The 22,431-nt window shown below is 54.9% G+C and overlaps 1 protein-coding gene across 2 annotated transcripts; it reads left to right on the top strand.

Moving 5' to 3' along the window:
• The first annotated feature begins 920 nt into the window (after positions 1-920).
• Positions 921-21,294, top strand: CASP9 (caspase 9). Of its 2 annotated transcripts, none has more exons than XM_079143082.1 (9): positions 921-1,194; positions 4,505-4,856; positions 11,257-11,291; positions 12,081-12,257; positions 12,651-12,740; positions 13,797-13,944; positions 19,192-19,391; positions 19,834-19,943; positions 21,035-21,287. In XM_079143082.1, the coding sequence occupies exons 1-9, from the start codon at positions 1,063-1,065 to the stop codon at positions 21,114-21,116; spliced, it is 1,326 nt and encodes a 441-aa protein (XP_078999208.1). In that variant the 5' UTR covers positions 921-1,062; the 3' UTR covers positions 21,117-21,287. The 2 variants fall into 2 exon arrangements, with proteins under 2 accessions (XP_078999208.1, XP_078999207.1); XM_079143081.1 differs by having other exon boundaries at positions 922-1,194; positions 19,215-19,391; positions 21,035-21,294.
• The last annotated feature ends 1,137 nt before the right edge of the window (positions 21,295-22,431 follow it).

Here is a 22,431-nt window from a genome sequence, read left to right as displayed (position 1 = left end):
CCTGAACAATTTAACAACCCTGTCTCAAAACAAAAAGGGCTGGGGATGTAGCTCAGTGGTACACCTGGGTTCAATACTCAGTAGCACAGTATAAAAGTGTGTGTACAGTAAGGTTAGGGTCTGAGTTCATATCTCTGCCTGTCTTTGACTTCACTTCCCTGAGCCCCAGCGTCCACATCTATAAATCGGGCAAAGACTTTTTCCCTGGCAGGACTTGCAGGCAGGGATAAGTGAGATAGAGCATGTAAAGTGACTAGCACAAAGGTGGCGATTTAGCAGAGGCTCAATAGAACAATTATTTTTGAAACTTGGAAATGAACGGAACAAAACTATTAGCGTTCAGAAGTCTAGATTTCTGCCAGTTTTTTTTTTTTTTTTTTTTCTTGGTGGGAGGTGCTAGGATGGGAGGGAGAGAAGAGGGGAATGGGAGACTGAAAAGTAGCCTTGGTTCGATGAGACACACGCCTTTGGAAAGCAAAGCGTTGGGATCTGAGAACCAGGGAAGAATGGGAGGGGAGGGGCATTTAGTTTTATTGGCTTCTGGCCAGGCACTTAGAGGGAAGCCACATGCTGGAGGGGGTGGATGAGTCGGGACAGATAGGGCTCCAGGGGGGCTGTCCCTTTTGCTACTATGTGACTCCCCGAGTCTCCATCGTGCCTGAGGAAAGAGGCCTTCGGCAGGCTAGGGGAAGGTGCGAAATCGCTAAAGGTACCTGCACGAGGTGGGGGTGCCGCGGGAGGGCCCCCGAAGGGAAGCCCGGACTCAGGGGCGGGTTCTAGGGGCGGAGCAGCGGTGTGGGGCGGGGCCAGGGCTCAAGGGCGGAGAGACGTGGGGGCGGAGCAGCGGCGTGGGCCGGGTTGTGGGGCGGGGCGATGGGCTGGGGGCGGAGCCGAGCGGCCCGGAAGTGACTGTGGGGCGGTCCGGGGGCGGGCTCCCGGGCGCGGGGCGATGCGCGGGCGGGACCCGGGTGTCGGGGTGGGGCCTGCGGAGGGCAAGGGGCGCGGGGCGCGGCCCCGAGGTCCGGAAGACGACGGGCTCCCGGGTCCAGCCTTCTTCCCGCCATGGATGAAGCGGACCGGCAGCTCCTGCGGCGGAGCCGGGTGCGCCTGGTGAGCGAGCTGCAGGTGGCCCCGCTCTGGGACGCTCTGCTGAATCGCGAGCTCTTCACGCCCGACATGATCGAGGACATCCAGGTACGCCCCTGCCCCTGCTCGTCTGCGTCCTCTGCTCCCCGCGCGGCGCAGACTTTCACTGCGCAGGTGGGAACCAAGAGGATGTGCCAGGAGGGCTGCGAAGCCGCCACCTGAGAGCCCTGCTCCCGCCTTCCTTTCTCCGCGTTGCACCGTACGGTACCCACCTCCTGTGGCGAGTCCGTTTTCCCTCCCCACATCGAGCCCACAAAATCCTACAGCGGAACCAGAGAATCCCAAACACCTCTTGTTGCGTGTCTGCTAAGCAGTTGGACGCCCTGCACGGCCAGCATGCCCGTTGCTCCTGCGTTTCTTGTGAGGAAGGAGGCGTGTGCATTTCATTCTGCAGCGTGGGGGTTCTGGACTCCCACTTTGGCGTCAGACTTCTGGCCCTGAATCCATCCTCCCAGATAGAGTCACTGTCCTCTGAGAAATGGGGCGACAGTAATATCGTCCCGAGGACTAAGTAAGATAGTGTATGTGAAATAGTGTAGTGCCAGGCACAGAGTGTCCTTGCTCCCTGCGACCAGGCCCTTATGTTAAGTGGATATCTTGTAAGAGATTTTTGAAAATGAGATGTTTTAGCTTTTTCCCTACTGTGACTAAAAGACCCCACCAGCACAATTATAGAGGAGGAAAAGTTTACTTGAGGGCTGACGGTTTCAGACACTGCAGGCTCCATTCCTCAGAGCGCCAGGTGAGGCAGAACATCTTGCGTGCAGAGGGAAGCAGCTCACTGGATGATCGGAAAGGACAACTTGTCTCCACTCACCAAATACAAATATATACGAATAGCCACGCCCCCAATGAACCACTTCCTCCAGCCACACCCCCCAGCCTGCTGTTACCACTCAGTTAATCCCATCAGGAATCTTCTCCGATTAGGTTAAGGCTATATACCCAACCATTTCTCCTCCAAACCTTGCAGTGTCTCACATGTGAGCTTTTGGCAAGGCGGGCACCACATCCAAAGCACAACATGAGAGGACCTGATGCAGGTGATGGAGGGAATAATAAAGTCAAACATTTGAGGTTTTCCAAAAAAGCACTTTCACATTTTTGTCCAGTTTGCCTTTCACTACAGGCCTGTGATGGTACAGGAGTATTTCCTGTCATGAGGTGAGGTGGGTGTTAATGGCCCGCATAAGGCCCCTGGCTGGTGTCCTGGGCTGCTTTGCCAAGTCTCCATTTTTTATATCATCCAGGAGTTTGGCCCGGTCCTGGGAAAGTGTCTTTAATAGGAGAAAGTGTCATACAGGTAATTACCAATACTAAAAGAAGTCTTAGGAGAACTTTCTGTGTGGTCCAAACTGGGCAGGGAAAGGGTTTGAGGTCCTAGCTAGTCCTTGCACATGCACAGGGACAACAAGCTAGAGGGTGGGCACTAGAGTAACCTCTGCCCTCTGCCTCATCTCTAGATGAGTGTTGCTACCTCTTTCACATTTTTAAAGAGTCTGGGAACCTCAGTTTCTGTCATTCTCCCCTGACTTAAAATGTTAGCAACAAATTCAGAATTTTTCAGGTAACTACGGGTAGCCATTTTGCCATCCCTGGTGTGGCTGAAAGCACACAGGCTTTGGACCCAGTTGAATCTGGATCCACACCCTGGCTTTGTTACATGGTCCAACATGCTTAGGACCAGAAGGCTTTGGATTTTGGATTTGGGGGAATTCGGAAATACTTATATGTACATAATGAAGTACATTGGGGATGGATCCCAAATCTAAATATGAAGTTCATTTATGTGTCATATACACCTTATACACATTGCCTGATGGTGTTTATTTTCCCAAAGATAATTTTTAAGATAATATTTTACATAACCTTGTGTATGACGTAAAGTTTCTTGATATGAAATTTTCCACTGTGGCATCATGTTGGTGCTCCAAAAATTTAGATTTCTGGAGCACTTTGGATTTTCAGATTAGGGTTGCTCAACCTGTATTAATAAATAGCAAAAACAACTAAAACAAAAAACTGTCTGCGACTCCGTTTCCCTCATGAGTGAGGTGGGGAAATTGTAACCTAGCCCTTTGAGGTCATCGAGGGGAGGAAAATGAAATGGTGCATTTAACATCATCTGCAGTGCTGAGAGCTGTCTCGACACCATGATCTATTTGCAGGTACCTGTTTTGCAAGAGACACCTACCTTCCCAGTGACGTGGAGGTCATTAGCCACATATGGCTATTTAAATGTATATTTGGAGTAATTAAAATGAAATAAATGAAAAGTTGGGCTCCTCAGCTGTGTGCTCCAAGCACTCAGCAGCCACAGGTGTCTGATCGCTGTCATGTGGAGCAGCACAGATGCAGATTTGCATCACCATGGAAAGTCATTTTGGACAGTGCATCTTGAGGACAAGATGGCGTCATATCCTCGTGGATCTTGAGGCTCCGCCCACTTTTTTTGTCCTTTGGATCCTGAAGAACTTGTCCAGTGCCAGGTCTCCAAGAATGGGCACCAGATAACCAGCATCTGATCTTCCCCAGCTTCCTGTCTTTTTTTTTTTTTTTTTTTTTTTTTTAAATACTTTTTTTAGTTGTCAATGGATCTTTTATTTTATTTATTTATGTGCAGTGCTGAGGATCAAACCCAGGGCCTGACACGTGCCAGGCAGGCGCTCTACCACTGAGCCCCAGCCCCAGCCCCTCCCTGTCAGTCTTGACAGTCCGCCCAGTCAGTGCCTACATCCTGTCCATTCTCCTCCCACCCTGTCTTCTCATTTCTCTCTGTTCCAGCCATCTTTGGCACCTCCTGGGGTGGCTGTGGATCACTCCTTTCCATTGTGCTCCCTGTTCACCCTGACTTTTTCAAAGTCAGATCTCACTGCACTTTCTTGTGAACACTCTTAGGTCGCTCCCCATCTCTCAGGATGAGTTCTAGGTCTTTTGCTCCCCACTGCCTACTCCTCCCCTTAGGTTTCTGTGGGTTCACCGTTCGCTTCTTCATTTTCCCTGGGGTCTCAGCTAAGCCTTCCATTCCTGGGGCCTTCCCTGACCCCCAGGACTGAGTTGGCTGCCCTTGTACCCTGACAAGCCCATGGGCTCTCCCGTGTTGTGTCATTGGTGCTTTGCCTCCCTGCACCCCCACTAAATGTTTGCACGTCGAGGACTGACCCTGTCCCTATAGCAGGTGTCTCTGAGATGCTGTGTGACTAGATAAGCACAGGCTGCGGAGGAGCGCGGGCTCACCTGCAGCTCGGTTTCTGCCTGCCTGCCGGACTGTCTAGACTTCCAGGTGGGAAATGGGGACAGGTTGAGGCCCACGTGAAGGTGTCCGGGTAACACGTGTCTGATCTTTCTCTGTAAACAGCAGGCAGGCTCTGGGTCTCGCCGGGACCAGGCCAGGCAGCTGATCACAGATCTGGAGACCCGAGGGAGGCAGGCCCTTCCTTTGTTCATCTCCTGCTTAGAGGACACGGGCCAGGACACGTTGGCTTCATTCCTGCGAACAAGTCGACAAGCGGTGAAGCGAGATCCTGAGGCCATCAGATCCCTGGACCTTGTGCCAGAGGAGCTGCACGCGATAAAGCTGGACCCAGCGAAGCCAGCCCCAGGAAACCTCACCCCAGTGGTGCTGGGGCCCAAGGAGCTCCGGCCAGCTGCGCTCAGGCCAGAAACGCCCAGGCCAGTGGACGTTGGTTCTGGAGGATTCAGTGAGGCCTGTGAGTACTGAGCAGGTGGTTGGTGGGTGGGCGTGATGTGTAGTCATTGGGGAGTGACTGGGTAGCTGGGTCGGTCGAGGTTCAGAATTCAGTTATGGTATTGTCATACGTGGAACATTCTAGTAGGTCTTCAGGAGATGTAATTTTGGCAGCCAGTTCTCTGAAGAGCAGGTGCTGAGGTGTATTGTAGGTGTCCCTGTTTTTGATCAGAGTGTGTAGGTCCAGCTGTTGTTCTGGATTTGCTTTTGGGTCCTGGCGTGTAGCTTGGACTAGCCCGTGGCTGGTGGCAGGAGAAAGGCCTCTGTTTGCTGGGAGTAAGCCCCAGCATGGTGTGTGCGCCGACCTCCTTCCCTCCCAGCAGCCCTGCAGGGCAGTATCATTACACATTGTATGTAGGGAAACAGGCCCAGGGAGGCAGAATAATTTGCCTAGGGTCACAAGATTACATCCAGTAATGTGCGTGAATCCCCAGAGTGCAGCTGGGAGACTTTTTTCCTATGTGCACACAGGTAACCGCCTCTCAGCTGGTCATGGTTCAGGATATGCCAGTGTCTTAGGAGACTCTGCTCTTGCCAGTCTGTCTCACTCCTCAGCCCGAGGCAGTCGCTGTTCCAGTCTCTGTCATCATTGGTCCCTTTTGCTTGAACTGCAACAAAAGCGCAGTCCCGCGCTGAGCATTTGAAGTCCGGCTCCTTCTGTCCTCGTGTCTGTGGGATCCAGCCGGGGTGCTGTGCGTGCCAGCAGTTCCTTCTCTACTGCCGGGTGGTGGCAGCTCCTGTTCTGAATGGCCCAGTTTATTTAGCCATCCTCCCGTTGATGGCCGTGCGGGTTGTTGTCAGGGCTTTGCTTCCATGGATATTTCATGTCCCCTGCCACCCCTGCCAGGGGCACTGTTCCATGGAGCTGTTTCCCCAGCCCGTTTTATACTTTTGAGACAGGAACTCATTCAGTGTCCCAGGTTGGCCTTGAACTTGGGATCCTCTGCCCTGGCCTTCTGCCTCGCTGTGATTACAGTGTGCACCATTGCACCTGGCATGTGCTTCCTCTTTCATGGTTGCTAGGGGACTCCTGGTGGCACTGAGCCAGTTACAGCAACAGCAGGGCCAGCATGGTGCACACTTGCTGTCTGCTGGGCCCTGTTCGCTGCGCTTGTGTAAGTGATTCAGTCTAATCTGCCAACTCTTGTGAAGCAGGTGCTGCGGTTTTTCCATTTCACTGTTGAACAAAGTGGAATTACAGACTCAGAAATGATCGTCCCCAACTCACACAGCTGGTGTGAAGTGGAAATGTAAGTGAAGTGGATTGCTGCCTGGGCCTCCTGCACCACTCTCTAGCCCTGACGGTAGAGACGAGATGATTCCTGAGGGAGGAGCTTCCTGGAGGTCACACTGTGTTCTCAGCTCTTGTGTCTTTGCGTGAGAGGATGTCAAGCAAGACACAAGACTTGGTCAAAGTACAGCAGAGTTTATTAGAAGAAGTGGAGGAAGGGGAAAAGCACCCCAGGGAGAGAGCGAGTCCTCTCGGAGGAGGGCGACAGCTCACTTCTTGGTGTCCCAGCCTTTACTGGGGAAGGAGGGAGCTTGTTAGGTCCCGCCCACGTGTCACCTCTGGGCTCTGAATTGGCTACCTTAGCCAACAACCAAGGGCAACTCTTGGTCATCGTGGCCTGGCTGACAGGTCCCAATGGAACTGGTTTTGCAGAGTTTATGGGGGGCTCCAGTCTTCAGCACCTGACTTCGTGGGTCTGGAATCGCTGCTCTGTGCTGGTCTTGGCTGTCGGCCCCTTCTGACACCTTTGCCTCCCTCCTCGTCTTAGAGGAAGAGTTTACGGGGCTGAGATCAGGCAGGCGTCCTGAAATGGCCGTCTCTTCCGGGTGCCACCGAGGCAGGGCTGTGGATCGATCAGTTTGCTCTGTGCTGACCCACGGCTTGTGTCTCACTGCTCTCCCGCAGCCCCATACGGGCCACCGTGTGTCATTGTCCCTCCCCTCCTGGTGGACATTGGTGCTGTTCCTGCTATGGATGTGCACGTCTCTCCCTCTGACAGGGAATATGTCTCTTCAAGAGAAATCATGGGTTATTCCTTCTGATAGATGCTCCCAGCTTCTTTCGAAAACATGTTTTGTAACTTATGAACTGGGAGTGGAGGTGGCTGTTCCCCAGGTTCCTGCCAACGGTGACTGCCCTTTTAGATGTGTCACTCGTTTTCCTATGAAGTGCGTGAAAAGTGGCATCTGACCTGAGCAATGGTGGTTTTAGACACCATTGAAGCAGAGCAGCAAACGTGGTGAAGGGAGGTTCTAGAATTGTTCCTGTGCATGTGGCCCCGTCGGAAAGGAGGCAGGCAGAACAGAGCTCCTGGTTGCTGTCCATTTCTGAGAAGCGTCAGTTTGAGTGATTCCGGACCCACCGCCTGCACTCGAAGCGTCCTGTTCTTTCGTAAGGCATTTTTGTTTCTTGTTTGTTATGAAGTTGTTCCTAGTAGGCGCCTAACCCTAAGGGTAGACGGATGGTAGCAGTGATAGTAAATACGAATATCACTTTATGGTGCCTGCTCGTTTTTTCCTAGGTACTATGCCATGGCCAGACGGGTGCTGGGCACCTGTAATCCCACAACTGGGAGGCTGAGGCAGGAGGATCATAAGTTGGAGTCCAGTCTGGGCAACTTAGTGAGACCTTGTCTCATGATAAAATTGAAAGGGCTGGGATGGAGCCCAGTGGTAGAGCATGGGGTTCCATCCCCAGTACCAAAAAAACAAACCCCAAAACACTAAAAAACGAACCTCAAGAAACAAACATGATGCTGGGTAGCGGCGGGCAGGGCAACCCCTGTTATCTCCCGCTTGTGGGGAGGGAGCTGGGCTCTGACCCCGGATGCTGCCAAGCTGTCCTCTTTAGGTGCGGGGCGTGGGTTCACGGGCACTGTCCAGGAACGTTTCCGTGGGTGGGTTTCATTCTGTGGACGAGTGGGAAAACCTGGGCAGACAGAAGCAGGGCCGCTGGCGGCACTTGGCAGCGCCTTCACCGAGTTGGTACGGGAAGGGCGCTGTCGCTCAGTGCGTCTGACCCCCTCCCCAGGGTGTTCGGCAGCGCCTAGAGGTGCATCTGGGCATTACAGCCCAAGGTGGGTGGGTACGGGCCAGGGATGCTGCTCTACATCCCGTGACGCATGGGACAGCTGCCCAAAACAGAGTGGCCAGGCCCCAAATGTCGGAGTGCTGGTTGGTACCCCTGCTACTCTGGAGTGTGGGTGCGAGTGATTTAAAAGTGGGCATGCGGGCGGGGAGATGGCTCAGTCGGTGGGGTGCCTGCCTCACATGCACACGGCCCTAGGTTCCATCCCCAGCACCACAGGGGGAAAAAATAAAAAAAATAGAAGTGGGCATGCTCAGTTTTATTGAGTTCTCAATAAGTCAGCACTGAGTGCTCATCAGTTGGGGACTCGCCACAGCTGTGAGGCTGGTAGCTGCTCCTCTCCTCCTGGATACAGATGGGGAGAACAGAGGCTCAGAGACTTTGAGCAGCTTGCCCAGGGTCACACAGCTGATAAATGGCAGAGTTGGGATTTGAACCTTGGCACTCTGGCTCTGTGATCCCACTCATTCCATCTACTGCCTCAAAGAGCTAATGGTTCATCTTCTTTCTTGTCTCTGTACGTCCCGCCATGGAGGACCCACCAGAGAGTGTGGCTTTCTCTCTATCATTTAGGGGGGCAGCTTTCTTTTTCTCCCCCCCCCCCCCCCCCAGTGCTGGGGATCGAACCCAGGGCCTTAGTGCTTGTAAGGCAAGTACTCTACCAAGTGAGCTGTGTCCCCAGCCCCTGGAATGAGCTTTCTTAGCTTCAGATGTGATGGCTCATGTGTAGCTGCTTGTCCCGGCCAGGACCTCCTGCAGCGGGGAGCTGGGAGAGCTGTTGGTGGCTGTGTCAGGCAGGGTTCTCCTGAGAATCAGGACCCAGAGTCTCTGGGTACATCCATATCTACAAAGAAATTTATCATAGGAATTGACTCTTGTGATTATGGAGGCTAAGTCCACGACCTGCTGTCGCCAAGCCGCAGACGCAGAAGAGCTGGTCAGGTAGTTCTGGTTGAGTCCAGAGCCTGAGAACCAGCACAGTGACAGCGTCGGTCCCAGTCTGGCGGCAGAGGAGTGATGTCCCAGCTCCAGCAGGCAGGCAGGGAGAGAGCGAAATTTCCCTTCCTCTGCTTCTTTGTTCCACCCAGGCCCCCAGTGAGTGGGTGAGGCCCACCATGCTGGGCCGGGCCATCTGCTCCACTCAGCCCACTGATCCAGGCTGACCTCCTCCAGAAGCACCATCACCGACACACCCAGAAATAATGTCTGACCAAACACCTGGGCACCTCGTTGCCCAGTCAAGTTGACACAGAAAAATAAAACACCACCATGACTTTCTGTGCCGCGTCCTACCTGGGTTGGAATTTTCTTGAAAGTAGAGTTGGCTTTTCAGCGCTGCCTGGCTGGTGGCTGTGCCCGCCTCTCATCACCACTCAGGCTCCCTGGGCCTCTGATCCCCCGGCAGAAGGGATAAACGACAGCACTTCCTTGCTGGAGGGACAGCTCAAGGGACGAGTGAGGCAGCCCAGGGAAGGGTCTTCACGCAGGAGCCCTGGATCCGGTCGGTCAGCTCGCTTCCTTCTGTGGTTTCTGGATGCCGGGGCTGCTGAGCGGCGAGGTCACTAGTGGCTAGTTCTGGCACCTACCCTTCCTTTCCTGGGTGGCAGAGAGGAGGAGTCACATGTCATTTTAAATCAGAAATGGTAGCTGGGTATTGTGGTGCACACCTGTAATCCCAACCACTCAGAGTCTGAAGCAGGAGGATTGTGACTTTGAGGCCGCTGGGCAACTTAGCAAGGCACTGTCTCAAAATGAAAAATGAAAAGTTTGGAATGTAGTGCAGTGTAGAGCAGCCTGCGTTCAGTCCTTAGTACAGCAAAGAGAAGAGAGCGTGGCAGGTGGAGGGAGAAGAGAAGAGAGGAAAGGAAAGAAGCCTTCATCTGGCCCGGAGGCTCCTCCTTTTGTTGGAGACACGCACATGCCCAGTGACGTGGGCCATAAGTGATTCTGTTGTAGATACACTTTACCCTTAGCCACGGGCGTGTGTCGCCCCCGTGTCTGCCAAACATGAGTTTGGAGAAGCTGCTCTTAGCCGGAGTCTTCTGTCCTGGCCTCCCCTGTGCCAGTGCAGTGCCTGCCCTGGAGGACCCCTCCTCTGATGCCCAGTGTTGACTTGCCCCTCCAGGCGCCTGCAGCCTGTGAGCCTGCTCTGTGCGCCCTTAGTGCGGATTCAGAAACGAGTGAATTCTTCAGTAGTGGACATGTTTTGGGGGTGCAGTGGGAATTTGGGAATGAGTACACATTCTCAGAATGAACCCCGTGAACTAACAGGTGTCCTTGGGCTAGGTCAGGCCATGTCTTATTTATTTATTTATTTATTCATTCATGCATTTATTTACACATACATACTGAGGCTTGAACTCAGGGGCACTCGACCACTGAGCCACACCCCAGCCCTATTTTGTATTTTATTTAGAGACGGGGTCACACTGAGTTGCTTACCGCCTTGCTTTTTGCTGAGGGTGGCTTTGAACTCTTGGTCCTCCTGTCTCAGCCTCCAGGGCCGCTGGGATTACAGGTGTGTGCTACCACGCCCGCCTGGCCATGTCTAATTTAAAGCCAAGACTGCTGCTCAGTGCAGCTGTTAAGCCGGGAGGGTGTAGTTCCCAGCAGGGACCCTGGATCAGAAGAGGAACAGGGCACCCCTGCAGCTCCCAGACAGCTCTGTGGCCTCCGTGCTTCGAAAGGGAAGAATGGGAGCTGGGTTGTGGCTCAGTGGTAGAGCGCTCTAATGACAGTAATAATGAAGAGGGAAAGAAGTCTCAGAACCTTACAGGCTGGCGGCCACTTGAACTCTTGCTAACTGAAATCAGAGTCATCTTTACTCATTTACTCTTCTGTAACTATTTATGGGAGGACCTACTCTGCGGCAGGCCTGTGGTCCCTGCAGGCAGTGAGCATCTGCTGCCTGGACCGTATCTGACCCCTTTCTGTTGTGGGACTTCATGTAAACCGGACCCCCGTCCACAGCGCACAGCGTCTGGCTTATGGTCGCCTGTGGCATTGCGTGTGTGGGTAGCTCGTTCCGTCTTGGGCTACATGGCTGTTCTCACGGTTTGTGTGTCCCACAGCTTGTCGTTGGGTGGTGGCTTTGTTTATGAGTAGGCCTCTTGGAGATACACCTGGGGTTGCAGAGGGTCAGGGTTGTGTGTTAGGCATCGTTGCCGGGGCCCCGGGTCTCTGCTCTTTCTGTTTTGTGGGGTCTCCCTTGGCCTTTCCCTGGTGGATCCCAACATTCACGTTTCCCTCTCTCTCTTCTCTCCAGGTGCTCGGGACAGGTTGAGGGGAAACGTAGATTTGGTGAGTCTTCATGAGACTGGGGGCCTGTCCCTCTCATCTGCCTTGTCCCTTCCCTGCAGGGAGCCCTGGGGACCCAGCCCAGGTGGGGAATGGGTGCTGGCCTGCCCTCTGTGGCTCTCTGACCTGGACTTGGCGGGTTGAGCGGGTCTGCTTCACCCCTGTGAAGTCAGGTCCCACCTATTGGGACGTGCGTGAGCGTGGGCACGGCACCTGCTCTGTGCCAAGCTTGCGCTCTCATTGCCGCCTGTTCATTTGTTGTGTGGCTCCTGGGTGCTGCCCCCGGGATGGGGGCCACCGGCCTGGGGAGGCCTCAGTCTGGCAGGGGAGAGAAGCCAGGCAAAGGAAGATGCTTCCAAGGAGCAGCAAGTGCCCTGAACAAGAAGAGGCTGCTGGCAGGGGGTTACAGGGCCCAGCCCAGGAGGCATCCTCAGGTGTCCCCAGGCCAGGCCCTGCCAAGTCTGGGGACACAGCTGCCACATGCCCCTCAGGCACCCTGGGCGAGAGCCACGGCTGCGGTGTGAGGCCTGGGTGGGCCCCAGCGGGGTGTGGGCTTTCTAAGCCTGCGTCCCCGTCCCTGAGCATGGAGTTCCGAGCCCACGGCCCTCAGTGGGGGCAGCTGGTGCCCAGCCACTCCCACGGTCCCTCTCTGCCCCCGAGTCCCGGGTGGTGCCTGCAGTGGGAGGGGTGCCCACGGCTTCGCCCATTGCCCCGCTGTCCATCCCGAGGGAGGAGCGGGGTCGCCTCCTCCAGGGAGCGGACGGTGCTCACGGTGGCCCTGTCCGCGGGCAGGCCTACGTGCTGAGCGCCGAGCCCTGCGGCCACTGCCTCATCATCAACAACGTGAGCTTCTCCCCTACGTCGGGGCTCGGCGCCCGCTCGGGCTCCAACGTGGACTGTGAGAAGATGCGGCGCCGTTTCCACTCGCTGCATTTCAACGTGGAGGTGAAGTGCGACCTGACCGCCAAGGTACAATCCCTGGTCACTGTCCGTGGGGATGCCAGGGAGTGTGGGCAGTGCTCTGCAGGGGACCCCTGGAGCGGACTGGGGACAACCATGGGGAGCGTGGCCCAGGGTTACCCTCAGGAGGGCGTGTGGCCTGCTGGCCTGCCTGCTGTGTGACCTCTGGCCTCAGTTGCCCCATCCAGGGAGTCCCCATGCAGGGCCGCCATGCGATTAAGAGAACAGCGCCCAAGCTTGGCACTTTTACCCCAAGAATGGGGCCATCGTGATGATCATGGTGACCGTTTCCTCAGAACTGGCCCTTGGTGGCAGGGCCCTCCGCAGGCCCTGGTGCTGCCTGGTGGGTGGGCGGGCTGCCTGGTGGTCGGCGCTCGGGCTCACCTCAGCCCTCCCTTGTAGGCCATGGTCCAGGCTTTGGTGCAGCTGGCCCGGCGGGACCACCGTGCCCTGGACTGCTGCGCGGTGGTCATCCTCTCTCATGGCTGCCAGGTAGGAGGCCTCTGTCCCGACCCTGCTCCCCCGTCAGGCACAGGGCAGAGCTGCGCGGAGCGGCCCTGCGGCACTCCTGCCCCTTCTCGTGTCCGCAGCACCCTTGGCTCTGCAGAGAAGGACTGTGGAGCCCTGTCCACCTCCTGCAGTCCCAGCCCTCGGGTCCTCTGAGGAGTTGGATGTGCCCCTGGGTGGGGCGGCCTTCTGAGCAGAGCCCGCTGGACACCAGGGAGGGCCCAGCTGTTCTCTGGAAGCTTCCACCCCTGTTCTGCGCGAGGTCCAGGCCCTTGCTGCTGGGCGGGACTCGGGCCCTGGGACGTGCTCAGGGCTCGGCCAGTGCTGTGCTGGCTCACGTGGCCAAGCCCTGCCCCTGGCTGTCCTGGGAGTCCTCGTCTGTGGACAGACCAAGAGTCACCACCTGGAGGCCTCGAGGCCCTCGGTGGCTGCACCGTGTTTTCAGAACTGGCACATTTCACATAAAAGCCAGGATTTCGGCTTCTCCGGGAAACCACCCTGGCCTGCCCTGCCCGGCCCGGCATCCTCCCAGTCAGAACTTTGTGCTGTCCCCGGCACTCAGTGTGGCAGCAGGGGTGTCGCCTGGGCGCGCCTGCGAAGCCTCAGCCCCTTGGACCTGTGTCCCGAGCCTCGGCAGGTCGCCCTGTGGTCCTGTGCACAGGGAGTGGGAGCGGAGCTGGCCGGTCCTCGCGATCAGCTGTGTCAGAGGGGCTGCAAGGCCAGGCTGCCGGTTGTGGACCACTGGGTGGGGCCGGGGAATCTGCATTTCCTGAAAGTCCCTGAGTGACGTGGACGCTGCCTGTCCAGGGAACACACTTTGGGAACCTCTGGTCTAGCAGCAGCTGGCCAGCACTCTTAGTAGCTGGCCTTTTCAGGGACAGACGCTGCTCAGGGCCCTTCCAGGACCAACCTGCTCTGTCACAGTCAGTCTGGAGCCCCAGTGTGACCTTCTGAGTGCGTGGCCCCCACAAAGCCTCTGACAGGCCATTGGATTCCTGGGCCAGCGTCTTGGTTTTGTAACCAGGGTTCTTGGTCCTCTAGGCCAGCCACTACCAGTTCCCGGGCGCTGTCTACGGCACGGACGGACGTTCTGTGTCCGTCGAGAGGATTGTGAGCGTCTTCAACGGGACCAGCTGCCCCAGCCTGGGGGGGAAGCCCAAGCTCTTCTTCATCCAGGCCTGCGGTGGGGGTAAGCGGCGCCTCCCCCGTGGGCGCAGCCTCCGCCGGTCCCCTCCCGTCCGGCAGCGCCCCGTGTCCACGGGCCACTCCAGACACGGTCGCCGTCGCAGAGTGGCAGGGCTTCCACCTCTCCGAGGAGGCCCAGGCTAGTCCGCACTGAAAAGGGCGCCATAGCCACGTCACGGGTTCTGGTGACGTTGGCAACTTCAGAATTTTGGTTAAAAGAAGGCAGTGGGGAGCGTGGACACTGTCTTTGTGTTTTCTTGGTCGTCTTTCCTCTGACCTCCGTTACCTAGAAAGACCCCATTTCCACTGTCTCAGAGAGCGCGAGGCCACAGCTGAGCTACGGGACCAGCTGAAGAGCCTGGGGCGGGAATTCCCCAGGACCAAGGCGTGGTGACTTAAGAAACCCGGGAGGACGTTTTGCAGTTTTGCTTAGTGCTGTGTCTTAGTCCACCTTCCGTTACCTAACCCGGGTTACAGAGCGCAGGATTTGTGTGCTGGTGGTTCTGGAGGTGAGGAAGTGCAGGGCCCAGGAGGCGGCGCCTGGGGAGCGCCTGCTGCATCCCAGCCTGGCGAGGCGTCACCTGGAGAGACAGCAAGCGTGCCAGCTTGGGTCCTTCTCCACCTCCTTGATTTTTAAAGACTGGATCTCGCTAGATCGGCCTTGATCTGACGTGTTGACATGGTCCTCCTGCCTGCGCCTCCCCAGTAGCTGGGACTGCAGGTGTATTCCGCTGCTCTGCCTCCTCCCTCCCTCCCTTCCTCCCTCCCTTTCTTCTTTCCTACCAGGGATTAAATCCAGGGTGCTCTACCACTACATCCCCAGTCTTTATTTTGAGACAGGGTCTCCTAATTTCCATACTGGCCTCCAACTTGTGATCCTCTTGCCTTGGCCATCCAGGTACCTGGGATTACAGACGTGTGCCACTGTGCCTGGCTTCTATCCTGTTTTTTTTTTTTTTTTTCTTTTTTAATAAAAATGAAGCTGGGTGCAGTGGCAGTACCTGTAGTCCCTGCCACTCAGGAGGGAGGCTAAGGCAGGAGGATCATTTGAAGCCCAGGAGTTTGAAGCCAGCCTGGGCAATATAGTGAGACGCATCTCAAAAATCAAAATGAGCAGACGAAAAAAAAAAAATTAAAAAAGAGAGAAGAGAGGAGAACCGCTTTCCTGGCTTGGTTATGATGGTGATAGTGGGGAACCCTAGAAATCTGACCGGTCGTCCCTTCTGCCTGGACTCTCCAGGGGCTGAGGCAGTTGAAAGGCCTGTCAGTTCCTTGTACCTTTGCCTGACCTGTTGGAGCAGCGGGCACGTCATCCCACAGAGCTGTCCCACCTGCCCAGGGGACGGTCACAGCTGCAGCCTGTAGCATGGAACCCTTGAGATTTCAACTGTCCCACACTGTCACATGTTGGCAGGGTGGGGCGGGGTGTCCAGAGGTCAGGCCCCCGTCACACGATTCATCAAGTGTTTATTGAGCACCTACTGACTACACCAGGCTCCGTATTAGGTGATAAAGACGGGTCTCTGCCCCTGGAGCTTACAGTTTGATGTGAACTGTAGTAAGTCGCAGTCACAGCTGGGTGGCAAGTGGTGAGAACACTTCGTTAAGTCCTCGCTGCACAACCTGGGGCCAGTTGACCTCTGGAAGCCGCAGCAGGGGGGATGGTGTCTGGTGCGTCGTTAGTGGGCGCTCAGTGCCTGGTTCATTGAATAGCTGGACACCAGACTCTCCCAGCCCCCCCAGGACCCAGTGTCACCTATGAGCCCCTTCCTGTCATCGGCACGGTTCCTCAGCCGTGGTAACAGGAGGACAGAATGCTGCTGCTCCTGGGGCCTTGCCCTCACCTGTCGTGTGCTGTGAGTGACGCTGGTGGCCTCCTGTGAATCCCACGGATGAGCCGGACGCCCGCTCTCGGCGGTGCAGGAGCCACACCACTCGCAGCAGGGAGGACCTTTGTCCTCGGCATGTCTGTGGTGCCACCCTTGGGAGCCCTCAGTGGGGTCTGCAGGGCCTTTGGTGGCCTGGCCCAGGCCACTGTGCCCTCACCCAGTCTGGCATGCGGTGCCTCCTGCCCCCCGTGCGACTCACCCTTCCCGGGTGTCCCAGGCTCCTGCTGGCCGGGCCCTGTCCCTGGCCAGTTGTACCCGCTCCAGGGTCTTCCCCCACCGGCCCACCCTCGCTCAGGCCCTGGGCTTGCTGGCCTGTGCTTCTCAGCCCTGGCCTCCCGGCCACAGGGCTTTCTCATGTGGTCGGCTCTCCCAGGGCAGGCCAGGCCCTACCACTGTGTCCCCAGCCTGCCACAGACCTGTCTGGTTTCATCTCACATGGATTCTAATTATTTGAGTTTGAAATAGGACTGTATAAAATATTTAAGAGTAAAATTTGAAATACTACCGACTCCCACCACAAAAACAAATCAGAACTCACTGGAGCAGCAAGATTTCAGAGCTGAGCGAGGTGAATGACCTGCCCTGGGGAGTTTCTGTCCGCTTTCCCCCATCAGGCCGTGCTGTTGCCACACAGTGGCGCCACGTCAGCCGAGAGCCGAAATACAGAACTGCCCTCGTGCCCAGTGTTCGGCAGGGTGACCTGTGTCTGTGCGTCAGAAACCCTGCCCCAGCTTTTGGTGACTTTCGTGTTGCTATTTTAAAACTCAACAGTTATAATTTAAGATAATTTCAAAATCCTGCAATGTTATCCACCCCACCCCTCCATAAAGGGGTAGCTCAGCTCCAGGGCTGAACAGTGGGTATGGAGTCAGCGTGACAACCTGACACACGCGACACACTTGAGGGAAGCCAGGTGGCTGCCCTGATTAGGCCCGCTGTCAGTTCTGGGATGACCCCTCTTGAGTTTCAGACACCATGCCGAGAGGACGGCAGCAGGCACAGGGTGCCCCAGTGGCTGTGGGTTCTGTGAGTGGAGGGAGCCCTCCTGCTGTGTGTTTATTCTGTGGGGAATTAGTCTTTCTTTATAGGGAGTTTTGAACTAATGAGGCTGTCTAGGAACCAAGCCTTGCATACAGTGCATAACCCCGTGGGCCAGGCCTGCACATCAGACTTCAGAGTGAAGACAACACCTGAGTGGAGAGGCAGCTGGCATTCCTGTATGACCCTCCCTATCGCCTTTCCCTGACACACCCCTCTTTGATCCCACTGTCGACTCTCTCTCTTTCACACACAGTCTCTCTGCTCATCCCTGTCTCCTTTGGCCATCCTATGGTATCTCCAACATGTTAGTCAGTTTTCTGTTACTATAATTGAATACCTGAGGCTGGATATTTCATAGAAAAAAGAGATTTACTTAGCTCATGGTTTTAGATTTTGCCCTATATTTTCTTCTAAGAGTTTTATAGTTTTAGGTCTTAAATTTAGGTCTTTGATCTGATTTAATTTTTTTGTATATGATATTAAGGAAGGGTCCAACTTCATTCCTTTGCATGTGGCTATCCAGTTTTCCTAGCAATGTTTGCTGATATTGTCCTTCCCCCATTGAAAGACCTTGGCACTATTGTGAAGTAACATTTGACCATATTGGGGCTCTCCATTCTAGTCCACTGGTCTGTGTGTCTGTCTTTATGCCAACACCACATCTTTTGATTATTGGAACTTTGTAGTACGTTTTGAACTCTGGAAGTTCTGCAGTTTTATGTCCCCTACCCCCTGCCCAAGATTGTTTTGACTTTTTGGGAGCCCTTGAGATTTCTTTTGAATTTTAGGATTTTTTTTTAATTTCTCAAAAACAACATTGGGCTTTTGATGGGAATTGCATTTAATCTATAACTGTGTTGAGTCATATTGATGTCCTAACAATATTGTTTCCTAACCCATGACCATGGGTTGTATTTCTATTTATTTATGCTGTTTTTAATAATTTTTTTTTTTAGTTGTTGATGGACCTTGTTTATTTTTATGTGGTGCTGAGAATTGAACCCAGTGCTTCGTGCATGTTGGGCAAGTGCTCTACCCCTGAGCCACAGCCCCAGCCCTGTCTCTAATTTCTTTCAGCAGTGTTTTGTTGTTTTCATTGTACAGGTCTTTTACCTCCTTGGTTAATTCCAAACTTTTTGTTTCGATGCTAGAATTGGTTTCTTAATTTCCTTTCCTGATTGTTCATTGTTTGTATACAGTTTATTTTAAGTGTGTGTGTGTGTGTGTGTGTGTGTGTGTTGACTTTGTATCCTGTTCCTTTGCTGATTCCATCTTGATCAGTTCTAACAGTGTGCGTGGTGTGATCTTTAGGATTGTCTATATAATTAGATCAAACCATCTGTGAACAGAGATAGTTTCTACTTTGGATGCCTTTTCTTTTTCTTGTGTAATTGCTGTGGTCAGAGCTTCTAGTACCATGTCGCATAGCAGTGGCAAAAGCAGTCATTCTTGCCTTGATCTTGACTTTGGAGGAAAAGCTTTCAGTCTCTCACCATCGAGTATGACATTCACTGTGGGTTTTTCACGTTGTGGGTTTTTTTTTTTTCTTTACACTTTTTTATAATTAGTGTGTTAGAGTTGTGCATAATAGTGGTGGGATTTGTTTTTCCGTGTTCGTTCATGCACAAAATACAACAATGTCATCTGGCCAGTGTCACTTCCCAGCACTTCCCCCTCTGTCTTCTCACGCTCTGGCTCCCTTTCCTCTATCTGATCTCACGTGGCTTTTATTATACTCAGGAAGTTTCCTCTGTCCCTAGTTTGTTGTGTTTTTATCATGAAGGGTTGTTGTTCTGTCAGATGCTTTTTCTGTGCCCCGTGAGACGATCACGTGGTTTCCCTCCTTCCTGTGGATGTGGGTCACGTGGATCCGTTCTCAGTGTCAGCCGTCCTTGCATTCCAGGAGTAGCTCCCGCCTGGCCATGGTGTACGCTCTGTTTATATGATGCTGAAGCGTTGAGGAACGTGGCATCCATGTGCTTGGGGACATTAGTCTGCAGTTTATCCTGGGATCTCAGCACCTGGCTTTAGTATCAGGGAATGCTGACCTCGGAGAATGAGTTAGGAAGTCTTTCTTCTTCATTTCTTGGAAAAGTCTGAGGATTGGTGTCAGGTGTCCTTCGGGTATTTAGTAGAGTTCACCAGCTTCGCCTTCGGGGCCAGGGCTTTTCTTTGTCAAGAAGTTCTGCATGTTGGGGCTGGGGATACAGCTCAGTTGGTAGAGTGCTTGCCTCGCAAGCACAAGGCCCGGGTTCAAATCCCCAGCACCACCACCAAAAAAAACAACAAAAAAAAAGAAGTTCTGCATGTCTTAGTGACAGGTGTTTGTTTCTGCTTCCTGCAGAGCAGAAAGACCACGGGTTTACGGTGGCCCACGCTTCTGGAGACAGGGTCTCTGGCAGCAACCCTGAGCCAGACGCCGTCCCCTTCCGGGAAGGCCCAAGGACGTCTGACCAGCTGGACGCGGCGTCGAGTTTGCCCACACCCAGTGACATCCTTGTGTCCTACTCGACCTTCCCAGGTGAGTGCATCCCTGGGGAGTATTCCTGTGTGACCCTTAGCAGGTAACTTCACCTCTCTGAGCCTCAGCTCAGGGTGAGATGGGCAAGGTGCCTGGGGCACACAGTCACTGGGTTGGTGTGCCTCTGCCTCGTGCCCCTCTAGCCCTGCCTTGGCCTCCTCACCTTTAAAATGGGAATAGTGATCCTACCTCGGGGCTGGTGTGTCGTGGGGCACAGGAGGAAGGAAGGACCAAGATACTACCTTCCTCCCTGGTGAGTCATTGGACTCTCAGAGCCTCGGTTTCCTTGCTGGGAAACCAGTCTCAGCCAAGCTCAGGAGGTGGTCACAAGGGTGCAGTAAAGTCACCGTGGCACAGGGCCACGGGGACGTGGCTGCTGCTGCCTCACACAGATGGGTCCAGTCTGGAGGTGGCCGTGCCGAGCTCAGCCTTCCCTCCGCAGGCTTCGTCTCCTGGAGGGACACCTCCAGCGGCTCCTGGTACATCGAGACCCTGGACAGCGTGCTCGAGGGCTGGGCTCACTCTGAAGACCTGCAGTCCCTGCTGCTCAGGGTGGGTGCCAGCTCCCTCTGGAGGGCAGCGCACTCTCCGGGGCATGCGTGGCAGCACACCAGGACCAAACCAAAGGCAAAGGACAGGCGGGCCCTGTGTGCTGCAAGCTGGGGGCTTTGATTCTCTTGACAAGGGATGTGCCGGCCTGCAAGAGCCACCTACCCTGCCTCCTGAGAGCCCCAGGCTGAGAGTCCCCACTGACAGCTGTCTCGTTGCCAGGGTGGGATGGCACAGTGGTCAGAGTGTGGCCCCGGAGGGCTGGTTGTGGCTCCACACCCTCCCACCATGGCATAGTCTTACTCTTGACCTTGAGCATCATGATGTCCCTGCGGTGCATCAGGGCCCCGTGAGACAGGCGGGAGGGCGGCCTGCTCCATGGAAACCCCACTTGGAGCAGTTGCTTCTTCCAAGGGGCCGAGAGTATGTGGCTGCCTCAGGGGGTGCACCTGGGTCCCTCCTGCTCTGCCCGGTGTTCTGCGCCCTGGATGGGGCTGTGAGGGCCCCTGCTCACTGCCGAGGGAGGTTCTGGCCCAAGTGCAGCGAGCAGAGCCAGGGAGACAGGCAGCCACCTCCCAAGATGCTGGGTGTAGGCGCCACGGCCCTGGCGGGTCACCCTCCGAGACCACCTGGGGGGGGACAGCCAGGACCCAGCTGTGCATGTGATTCCTGGTCCTGGTCTTCTTTCAACCTTTCTTCATGCAAAGCTTTTGGTCTGATTTGAACTCTGTGAAGTTTTGAGTTTTGAAATATTGCATTTTCTTAAAACTGCAAGTTTTAAGAACAGATGTGGTGGCCAGATGTGGTGGCGGGGTGCATGCCTGTAATCCCAGCGATTTGGGAGGCTGAGGCAGGAGAATGGCTAGTTTGAGGCCAGCCTCAGCACCTTCTCCAAGACTGTGGCAAATAAAAACAGCAGGGCTGGGAGCATAGCTCTGGGCAGCATGAGAGAGGCCCCAGGTTCAGTCCCCAGCACCACACTGCACCGTGCGTGCGCACACACCCTGGCCGGTTTAGTGCACCCCCAAACCCCGCCGGCCTACTTGCTTCAGGTGAAAACTGAACTCAGACTCGCTGTGGTCGTGTTTTTGCAGGTTGCTAACGCTGTTTCAGAGAGAGGAATTTACAAACAGATTCCTGGTTGTTTTAATTTCCTCCGGAAAAAACTTTCTTTAAGACCTAAAGGGGCTGGGGCCCTCACCCTGCCTCACCCAAGACCTGCTGCTGCATCCTGGAGGCAGTGAGGCCTAGCCTCCTGGGCCGAGGATTCTGCCGCCTGTGCGGGGCCTGCTCCTTCGCTCGGACAGCAGCCAGGCCCCCAGCAGCTTCCAGCCTGGAGACAGCGGCCAGCAGTGGAAGAAGAGGCAGAAAGTCATAGATCCACATGGCTCTTCATCAGCCGCCAGTCCTGGATAGTGACGGGGGCCTGCGACCTCACGTCCTCTGGCTGTTTGTGGGCCGTCCGCCTTCGCTGAGGGCCTTGCCTGATGCTTGTCAGTGTTTTGGCCCCAGCCCAGGCCCCTCCCTCCAGATACAGTAGCATCCCTCTCTGCATCCTGAGTCATGCCAACCAAAAATATCTTCAGACAGTGCCAAATGTGCCCTGGGGGACAGAACCACCCACGCTTGAGAGTCATCCATCTGCAGGGATTTGGGGCTACAAACAAACCAGCTTCTCCCTTAGATCAACAAGCTTGGCTGCTAGACCTCTTGGCAGCTGGGACCTGCATGCAGAGTGGAATTTCAGAATGGCTCACTCTCTCTGCATCATCTAGTCTTAACAGCTAACCCTCAGGCGAATGTGGGGCTCTCTGGTCTGTTCCCCCCTCGCTGTGCTCTGGCGCTTTGTTCTTCCTTATAGAGACTCTGCTTTTGGGGACATTTCCCTGGGTCTTATTTCACTTGATCCCCACTCCATCCCAGGAGGTGGGGGGAGACTTGCCAGAGGCATACTGGTCACCAGTGGAGACGTCTGGCTAGAGCCAGGTCTTCCGAGTCCCACCCTGCTGCCCATGTGCCTTCCTTGCTGAGGGATCCCGCCCCAGGTGGCAGGTGGCATGCTGTGCCACTGGGGCAGTGCTGGGCTTGCCCAGAGCCTACCCTGGCCCTGCGGCCTCAGCGGTCCTGACCTTTGCTGTTCCCTGTTTTCAGGGTCATGCAGGTTTGGATGGTTTGCTAGTAAGTCTCACCAAGACGTGATTCATGTTAATTGCCACTTTATTATTATTTTGGCTTCTGCCATCTTTCCAGTTTCTGATGTCCAGAGGCTTCTTTGGGTTAGTTATTTGCAATGACCTGCAGGACACACACAAGAAAATAAGCAAGTGACCCACCAGCAGAGTGGCGCCTCTGCCTGTCCTTCCAGGTCCACATGAGGCTCATGCAGGTCACAAGTGGCCCGAACCACAGTATCCCCTGCCTGAGGGATTCTGATGACATTTTCCTGTTTTTTTTTGGTGCTGGGGACTGACCCAGGACCTCTATACTGGGG

Source organism: Sciurus vulgaris, assembly GCF_902686455.1.
Source record: "Sciurus vulgaris genome assembly, chromosome: 1".
Taxonomy (NCBI): Eukaryota; Metazoa; Chordata; class Mammalia; order Rodentia; family Sciuridae; genus Sciurus; species Sciurus vulgaris.
This window is presented reverse-complemented; position numbering and strand designations above follow the sequence as displayed.